At 32.9% G+C, this 10,338-nt stretch overlaps 1 protein-coding gene across 1 annotated transcript; it reads right to left on the bottom strand.

The window, feature by feature from the left end:
- Positions 1–1,850: 1,850 nt before the first annotated feature.
- Positions 1,851–8,830, bottom strand: LOC106667544 (titin-like). Its single transcript, XM_024227979.1, has 5 exons — positions 8,598–8,830; positions 4,933–5,123; positions 4,043–4,867; positions 2,216–3,987; positions 1,851–1,903 (listed from the first exon to the last, which is right to left on the bottom strand). The coding sequence occupies exons 1-5, from the start codon at positions 8,664–8,666 to the stop codon at positions 1,866–1,868; spliced, it is 2,895 nt and encodes a 964-aa protein (XP_024083747.1). The 5' UTR covers positions 8,667–8,830; the 3' UTR covers positions 1,851–1,865.
- Positions 8,831–10,338: the final 1,508 nt, after the last annotated feature.

Below are 10,338 nucleotides of genomic sequence, written 5' to 3'. Positions count from 1 at the left end.
AGTTAATTTTAATTGGTTTATTGGTTACCATTTATTGTCATTTTTAGTATTGACTGACAACCAATCGATAAATTATTATACCATTCATTCCTTACATTTAATACAATATTAGAATAAATATATTTAAAAAAGGATGTATTTTTAATTGTACAAATTGTTCATTTGTAAAATATAGTAATAATAAAGTCGAAAAAGATAAAAATCAACAAAATCAATCAAAGTTTAATCTTTAACTGGGGTTCTGGAACTATTTTATCAGACGTAACCCTATATTGAATATTAATACCATAAACTATACAGTTATTTGACGGTAAACATGTGTTTATTGACATTTAAAGTTTGGTAATGTGGCAAATTTAAGCCTTTGAAGGATAAATAAACAAAATCATGAGGAAAACTAAATGTTTGTTTATTCCTTAACAAACTGCCGTCCTAGGCTGATTTTCATAAACAATTACATGTAATTTAATATCATTCACACCACAATCAAGTTAATTTTAGTCAGTTTATTATTAACTATTTATTTTCATTTTTAGCATTGAATGACGTAAATAACCGATCAATTTTACTTTTCATTTCTAACATTTAATACAACTTTAATATAACTACATTTCAAAAAAGGTATATTTTTAATTATACAAATTGTTCATTTGTAATTCATAATAAAAGATAGTAGTAATAAAGGCGAAAAAGATAAAAATCAACATAATCAAAGGTTTAATCTTTAAAACAATGGCATCCTGCAATGATTTTATCAAATAAACGTACACTTCAGTTTAATTACATATAACATTATTTATCAATAAATTAGTGTTTATTGGTATTTACAAGAAGACAACGCAATTTTAAGCCATAAAGGATAAATCAACCAAAGTAAAAACATCAAGATCTAAGTTTTATCTTTTACAAAATGGCACTATGGAATGATTTTATCAAATAGGTAAACTTGTTTAATTATTTATTATTATTATCAATAAATGAATGTTTATTGATATTTACAAGAAGACAATGTTGCAAAAATAAGCCAAAGCAAAACGTCAAAAAGAAGCTATAGAAATATTTAAGTGGAGTGAGTACATCAATTCGTGGGTTGGAAGGTTGGTTTAGTTCTAACCAATGAACTATAATCGTACAACATCTGCTTTCCTACTGTTAAATAGGATGCCCCACAACATATTTGAAAGTTTTAATGCTACCACATGTGTATACTTCATTTGTTCCTGTTTTACATTGTTTAAATAAGATTGGTCGCATCTTAGCTATTATCATGTATTGATTTCCTAAAAGGAATATTCAAAAACCAGGCTGTAGTCATAATCCATGGATACATTTTTTTATCATACAACTCTTGTCCAGTTTTACTGTATTGATACTGGTAACTTTTTAAGCTTCTATCTTGGTCAGAGGATATATACCGAGGGTAATCTTGAAAGGTTAATTTTATGTTGGACTACATTTATTCTTTTGTTTGAACCTAAGCTTTTGAAGCAAATCTGCAGCACAGTTAAAATATTTGGACATTGGGTTCTCATGTATGATCGAAATTACTTAAAATATACTGTATATTGTCACACACCTGAGGCCGAGCCAGCTAGTGCCCAGGGTGATCTTCGTCCTTGGCTTAATAAACCATTGCTTCATGCACCATATATGTAATTCACATGTACAGTCTCGCCAGCAAGAACCCAGGATAATTACACCTTACCGCATACACAGCACAATACTATAACAATTTTTTTTTTTAAATTGGACAAATCAAATTTTAAATATATAATTACCTTGATTATCTCTAATTCGCCTATTCTCACGGTTTGTCTACTTTGTGTTATTTTACAAGCATTTGATGAATTTGTTAAATGATTTATTTAAAAAAGAAAAAACACATAAGAAGCTGGTAGAAACTCTGTATTATGACGACATAATGGACATTAAAATTAGTACCAAAGAAAAAGGAATGTGTAGATTCTGTGAAAAACAGAATAAACCACAATATACTTATTGGAAAGATATGTACGTTATGTTCACTATTTTATAATTTATACTAGTAGGATGAAAGGAATGAAATGGACAGACTTAAAAAGCAAATTAATAAAAATAAAATATAATAAAGTTTATTTACATATAATACAGTTCTATAGAAATATGTACTAGAAAACAATACAAAATATAAAATTTTGACTAATTCTAAGGATATAAAAATTAAAATAATACTAACTGCTCATAGAAAAATTAATAGGGCGACATCTTGTGATAATTAATTTCCCTGGATTGTCAACATTGGACCAATGAATTTTTCTGTTATTGCGGATTCGTATTACTGGTGATTTTTTGTTAAGACTGCCTTCCAGATTTTCCGTTTTGGGCATAGCCAGACTTTCGGCCTTTTCAGCGTATACCGTCTTATTATGCACTCTGGATTCTTCACTTTTAGCACCATGATCCAAAGTAGTTTTTGCATCCAGTTTTGAGCTGTCGATGCACCCTTGTTTCAACGAGTTATCACAATTTTTAGGAGGTGATTGGGTTTTTTTTGCTTCAGGTACTTTTTGATTTTTCCCCTTACACTTTCTAATATCAGGATTCTCGCTGTTCGGAAGAGTCGGAAGGAGTATTGTTGAATGATACAATCTCGTTTCCTGTTTGTTTATCACTTTCATAAGATTTTTTTCTTGTAGTTTCATTTTTTCATTTGGTGACTTATTTGTGAGATCGCTTATGCCTGGAACTTTTTCAGGCTTGTGTGTTTCAATTAAATTATTTGACATGTCATTCGGTGCTTTACTCTCTGGTCCCTTTGATGAACCAAATACTTGGAGTAATTTTTCATTTTCTGTATTTTTCAAATTGACCACCTTTTGGTTTTTATTTCCAGGATTGTCTCTGGAATCCATATTCAAAGATTCTCTCCTTATAGTAATTTTCTGCTCTAATTTTAAAGGCTTCAATACCCATTTCATCTTTTCCAAAGGCGCTTTACTCATCTCTGATCCCCTCGATGAACCAAATACTTGAAGGACTTTTTCGTATTCTGTATTTTTTAAGTTCATCACCTTTTTTTCCTGTTCCGACACAAATGAATCTTTTAATGAGAACGTTGTGTTGATAGTTTTAGATGAAATTGGTTTAGTCACAACACGCGGTGTCTTTCTTGGTTTCAGCACATTGACAGGTTTATCAGGATTTTTTTCCTTTCCCTTGTTTTCGGTTGTAGGTTGATCAATCGTCAACGGGCTGATTTTGACCAAAGGTACTTTTGACTCATTCAATTTACATGGGGTGTTCAAGGGAGAAATTTTGTTTTCGACTTTAGTCAATGCAGTTATGAACTGAGTCGTATCTTCAAACTGCCCCATAAAAGTATCCTCATATTTAGGATTTACAGGTGGGCTTGGTTTGCAAGGCTCAAAAACCAAAGGTGGCAATGAAGACGATGCTGATTGAAGACTCGGATTAAATCCTGATTTTTCAGGTGAAAATAAAGATTTTGTTTCATGTTTGCTTAAATCTTGAAACGGCCTTTTGTCTTTATCGACAATCACAATCGCCTCGTCTTTTTTTGATATTTCAAGGGTAACTTCATTTTCACTGTTTAAGGCAACAACTGTATTAGTTTTCTCAGTGAATTGAGAATTTTCAATCTGAGCGCTACACGAGTCTTCGTACACTGTTGGAGACGACAGGTCAATTTTTGCGACCTCCTCATCTTCGCTCAGAGAACTATCGACCCATTTAACAGGGCTTCCGAAAATGTTCAACAGCATACTGTCTGAACATTTATTTTCCTTTTTACATTTTCTTTTAATGGTAGGCTGGACTTTTACCTTCTTCTGCGGTGGTTGCAAGGAAGCTTGAGACCTGGTCATAATTCTTGAAGGCGGCATGTCCGAATTTATACTGCAGTTGTTGGAAATCGGGTTAAATGTACACCTCGTCCTTTTTGCAGTCACACGTTTAGACATTTCTGTATTTTTATCCATTTCTTCACTCCTGGAAAAAAAAAATTATTAACTATTCAAAAATAAATATCACTATAGAAACTGACCTTTTAGGGGTAATTTTATCTACATCAGTCTTTTCAGGATTTTTAACTTCTTGTACTTTCGTTGGTGCCACTGCATCATTAATTTTACTGGCTTCTAAGCTAGCCAGCTGTTCATTTCTTTTTGCCATCCTTTCAGAAAACAAGGTTTTAAAAGGCTGTTTCTGAAATGTTGGCACAGGGAAATCTTTATTTAAAATACATTTGTCTAAAGTGTTTGTAATTTTTGTTTCTACATTTTTATTATCTTTTGTCTGTACAAATTCATTTGGCTGTTCTGTATTTTTAAGGCTTGATATGTTGTCTTTAACTTGAGCATCTTGATTATTTACACTATTTGCTATAAAGTCTTTTAATTTATTACTTGTATCTTGGATAGTAGGAGAATTAGATTTTCCATTTCTTTTATCTTCATCTTCTTTTCTTTCAAGCTTTGATTTCTCATTATCTCTAGTTAAACCTTTTCTACACACTTCATTTTCCATTTGACTGATTGCACTTTTCTGATTTGTTTCTTGTTTTGTTATCATGTTTTCTTGAGATTCTTTCACGTTGTAGCCTCTTGAAGTTCTCTTTTCTTCAAGGCTCTTAGTTGATTTCTCTAGACTGTAAGTGTCATTGAAAGGGGAAAAATTTGGGTCTCGTATGTTGCTTACGAACTTCTTTTCTCTTTCGTCTAACTCTGAAGACAACCTTGCATTGACAGGTTCTTTGGGATCTCTTGATTTCCTTTGTAAACTATCTCTATTGGTGATTTGACTAGACTTGTTATTGTGCATTGTGAAAGCTCTTCCTCCATTTTTCAGCCTTTTGTTGGTCTCATCCAGTCTAAAATTAAGATATAAAAAAATAAGACAAAATTTTTTAGAAATAAAATAGGTTTAAACTTTTACTCTTGTCTCAAGTTCTTGATGATCCTGTCTTTCCTCGATATTTCTGATTGAGCAGTTTTCAGTAGTATCGAGATATTTAAGGATAAGGCATTGCACTTTTCCTCAAACTCTTCTTTTTCCTTTGATGCTTGAAGGAGACGTGCGTATAAAGTGTCATTTTTTTCTATTAGAGTATTGACAAGTGATTGAAGCTAAAAACAAAAACAAAGCATTAGAAAGCATATAATGTACGATGACATTTGGACAATTTCTGATACAAAGTAGGATATGTGAGGCTGATATGTCAATTATTTAAAACAATTGGTACTAAAATAAAAAGTGAGTCCAGATAAAAGAATGTCCAACATATCATACGTCACAATTAGAAAGTGTGTCTTGATGAAGCATCTAACAATCAGATACAAAGTCAAGTTTAAATTCCAGATTAAAAAATTGTTTTAGAAGGATAGAGACTGAAGTATGTTGTATATGATTTGCCATTCAACTATCAAATGCTACAATATTGTTTCAATTTTTAGGATACAAAGAAGAGTTTTGGGTAATATGGCTCCCAGATCTGACGATCATTTCGGCCTTGGGTTCGAGTTAATAAGTATTTCTAGATGCCAGATCTGACATTAAGAATCAAACTAGGATTGTGGCCAATTGTCTGAATCCAACAGAACTGCTATACATGGAATTCTGACAATCATTGGAAGAGTGAGCCTAAAGACCAAATCCAAAAATGAACGGAGTCCAAAGTAAGAGTTGTGGGCCTGGCCAACATATCATCGAACCCTACAATTGTTTCAATTGAAACAAAATAGGATGTATCTGGCCGCTGTCCAAATCCTTGATTTTGTCAATAATTTTTAGACATTTGAGCCTAGCATGTGGTAAATGTCATTGGCTTTATAAATGCCAGATCCAACAATGCTCCAAATGCTGGTATGACAATAATTTCTGATCTTGGATCTAGGAAATGAAAGCTTAAAGAAAGGATACAAAAATTGTTTTAAACAGAGTACAAAGTAAGAACAAGACTTATCAAACCCCTCAATTGTTTCGATTAGCAGCACATGAAGTAAAAATGTGTGACTGTGGTCCAAATCCTGAATCTTTGGGTCTAAAGTAGACAATGTGGTAAAAGAATAATAGAATGCACAAATGCCAAATCTGATAGTTGCTCCAAATGCAACTGGCAAATGCAATGGATGGATGTAGTATGAAGTAAGATATGAGTTATTGTGTAATAAACTATTGAGCCCACAATTGTTTCAATTAACAGGACACAAAGTAGAATGAGTGTGGATGCTGGACAAATCATTTCTCACCTTGGCAATAATTTTCAGACATTTGGACCTAAAGTAGGCATGTGATAAGTATTTCTAAAAGTTTGAATGTCAAAACAAAACACCTCTGACAGACAACCCAGCAAGGATAGACCAATTTGATCAGTAACGATTGAATTACATCACATATTTAAGCAAGAACAATTTTGTGATTGGTGTAAATTTTAGTATGTTTAGATATTGTAAAAGGTTTATTCTATAGCTGCAGCAAACGGTTCCTTGCACTTCCAACCAGTACCATTTAATATAATTTAAATTGAACATATCAATTATGAATTATTATGGTTCTGAAATAGAAATTCTGTTCAGTGTGCTATATCACTGTCAGATCTGATAATTATTTCAGAAATTGGATCCAAAGCACATGTGGTCTTCGAAATGCCAGATCTGACAAGTTTTAGACAGTTGGGTTGAACGTAGGATGTGTAGTGAGTGTAAATTTGTAGTAAGTTTAATAAAAATGAAATTGAGCGAGGGGCACAAAAGTTAGCCGAAAAGCTGAAGCAGAGATTGTAGATATGGCTCCATGGGAACACGGAGAGTCGAGGGATAAGAACCCTCAACCAAAGCAGAACACCATCATGGAGATCTCAACACAAGGTGAGATTTCCTCCTTAGGTCTGCAGAGTGATGAACCTATACTACCTATCCTCGATGGGTTGGGATCACAGTCACAGACCGACTAGAATAATTTACAAAAAAAAAAAAAAAAAAAAAAAAAAAAAAAAAAAAAAAAAAAAAAAAAAAAAAAAAAAAAAAATTAAATCCACCAAAGGCATTGACAAACAAATAAATTGCTGACATAGGCACTCCTGAAAATGCCAAAACATGTCTGACATACCAACCCAGTGAATATAATGTTGGTGTGGTTCTTCATACGCTGGCCTGCAGCAGGTAAGTAACTAGTTTCTCTTGACTGTACTAGTAGCCTGGTCACCCTATAAAATTCATGAAATCCCTCGCCCAGTTAAGTAAATTTTCTGTTAGTAACCAAGTCTGATAAAAAAGTCAAAAGAAAGGTTTCATTTGTTCAATTGGACTTACATAGTGTATACTTAAAGAATTATTAGTTCAAGTCTATTTAGGTTAAGTTTAAGGTTTTAATCTAGTATAGCTAGTGACATTTTAATTGAGAATAACATGAAAAAAGTATTGTAAAGTTGTAATTGTAAACTTCTCATCAACAACACCCAAGGGGTAAAGTGGATTATGGGTGTTGGTCTGCAAGTTGGTGAACACAATTTGTACCGGTACTGTGCCACTTACTGACTCCATATACACTCAAAGGTTTTTAATATTACTTGAATTTTTATCAAAGGGGTGGTTGAATGTTAAACCCTCCTATATGACAGAGATTACTTTATTTTTACGTATATAGACTATGGGGTACAGAACTTGGGTCTGAAATAGGAAATGTACCCCGTCCCTAGATGCAAAGTAAGTGTGACCAGTTGTCTGAATGTCAGAGCTCTGACAATCAGATACAAAATATGGTGAGCAGGATAAGCCGACAGTCAACCAATTCTGTCCAAAGTATGGTGTCAAATACAATCAGAAGATGTAAGTTCAAAGCATTAGATGCTTGTCAAGTCAAGAAAAGCACAGCATACAATTATATATTAAAAAGAAAAAAAAAGAAAAAACTCAAATTAGTCATCATATTTTAATTTTCATTTCATTCATTTTAAAATTCAAGAAGATGGCACTGGGGGAATTACTCGGTCTGACTAGTCGTGTGTTTTTGAAGTCACTCAAATGTCTTCGGTGAGGAACCGTTTGTCCAAGGAGTGGTTGGATGTCAATGAAGATTACTTTACTTTTACTCACACAAATTATCTACTGAGGCTGTCAATCATTTCTTAACTTGGGTCTGAAATAGGAAGTGTGTGTCCTATTTGCAAAGTAAGTGTGAATGTCAGATTAGACAACTGTTCCACATGATGTTGGTTTTGTGGATCAGACATGCAACATGATGAACCGGTAAGCCATCCGACAAAGTCGACCAATTCTGTCTACTGTATGGTGCCAAACACCAATTCGATTCAAAGCTTTAAATGCTTGCCTAGCCATACATTTAGTATACAATTATATATTTACATGCCAGTCATTAATAGGATTTTTACCTGGAACCAGTGTTAATATTATAAATTCTAATGGGAAGATGTTAGAAGAAAACGTCCTGTAAAACCAACTCACCAACTTTGTCAACAATTCCACCAAAACCATTCTTCAAGTGAAAACAAAAACAAACGATTGGGTCAAAAACCATTCGAAAAATTTAGTGATTCCTAAATCGATAAATTAATCATGCATTTATGTACAAAAAAAAATCACCTCGTCAAATTTGTCGCCGTATCTGAATTCAGGAAGATCTTCATATATATCCGTCTCTATTTCACTCATTATCTGTCATATCTTTTTATAAACATCCACCTCGCGCAACTCTTCATGGAAATAAATTACAGATAAATGTTCAAATTAATTTAATAAAACGAAATTAATTGGGGAAAAGTTATATTTCGCCGTTTTTTTGGGCGCTGACTCTTAGCTTGCATATAAACACAAACAGCAACCAAGGTAAAACCTGCTTGTTTTCTTTTGTGATTAAATTGGCGGGCGTTCTCCAGGACATCTCAAATGTAAAGTTTCCGATTTTGTTCTCGTTATTCTATTCCCCTTAGAAGATTTTCGGCGTTTTAAATCCAATTAAATCTATTAAATGGACGATAAAAAATTTAAAAATGGAAAAATAAAGATGCGAGCTGGGTTTGGTTGATAGAAGGAGGGAAGATTGAATGGGCGGTAAAGAATTTGGGCGCGACCGTTAAGCTTTCTTTCATTTTAGTTTGAGTGCTTCAAGACAAATGCTATTATTTAAAAAAAAGAAGTTTTTATCCAACTCGAAAATCTTCAAAGGTATTTCATTTATGATATCGAATAAAACAGCTTTATTATAATTTCCAACTAACACTATTATCTTATTTCTCCATACTGTGTAATTCGGAGTTCCTCAAGGTTCACTTTTCGGTCCTTTCTTCTTTAAAATTGTTTTTATAAACGATCATATTGTCTTCCACATATTAATTTTTACCTTTTGCCGACGATCTGAAAACCTATAAGTATAGAATCAAAGACAACACGCACTACATTCTAACCTTGTAGGTGTCTACCACCACATTGTTCCTCCTAAAATAACATAAACTAGTTACTTTTTTATGTAATAACCTTGTCACTTATCTGGTCCGCTTGTATTTGTCAGTTTTGATGTTACTCTAACACTTCAGTGACGAACAGAATTACTGATGGACGCAGTATCAGTTCAACATGTGTTCGTCGGCTCACATACCAACACCCATCATCATCACGCTAATTCTATCTCTGTAAATGATTACAAATTATTAAAATATCTTACCATAAAAGATCTTGGAATTCATTTTAATTATAAACTGAAATGGAAAAATCAGATTAAATTTTTAATCAACAACAAACTAATCATACCGGTGGATTTATTAATTGCACTACTGTAAATTTCGGTAATATTTACCGCTTATTTTTACTTTACAAAGCCCTTGTGCAACCGATTTTTGATCATGGATGTATCGAACCACCTGTGGACTAAAAAATTAGACTATTTGTTGAGGGTGAAAGATCCAAGATAAAGCATTTGTAACTCACAAAAATGGTCATGAAGTGGAATACAGTTGCAATCAACCTTATGTTTATCTGTGTTTTTTTTAGCGACTGTCAAGAACTGCTTCATGACCACTCCTCACGAATTCAACAAATTCTTAAGTTGATCATTGAACAAATGCCCTCCTTACCGATATACTAATATTATTTTACTTTGGACTCTCTCAGGGCTATGTCATAAGTCCTGTTCCTAGGTGTTTAACACCTTTACTTATTTTTAACAATTTGGTTTAATTATTAAGCTCTAGTGCCCATCTTACCTCTTAACCACAAAGCTGACTCTAAAAGAACTTCACCGTTGGTAACAACTGAAGCTTGGAAAATTTTCAGCCATGGAAGTTATTTTAGCTAAAATTGGGAAGTTATGAAAGAAGACGTTAAATAG

The sequence above is a fragment of the Cimex lectularius genome, unplaced genomic scaffold (assembly GCF_000648675.2).
Source record: "Cimex lectularius strain Harlan isolate CLEC.00 unplaced genomic scaffold, Clec_2.1 scaffold74, whole genome shotgun sequence".
NCBI classification, from domain to species: domain Eukaryota; kingdom Metazoa; phylum Arthropoda; class Insecta; order Hemiptera; family Cimicidae; genus Cimex; species Cimex lectularius.
Note: the sequence above shows the minus strand (reverse complement) of the source record. Positions and strands in the feature narration are given on the sequence as shown.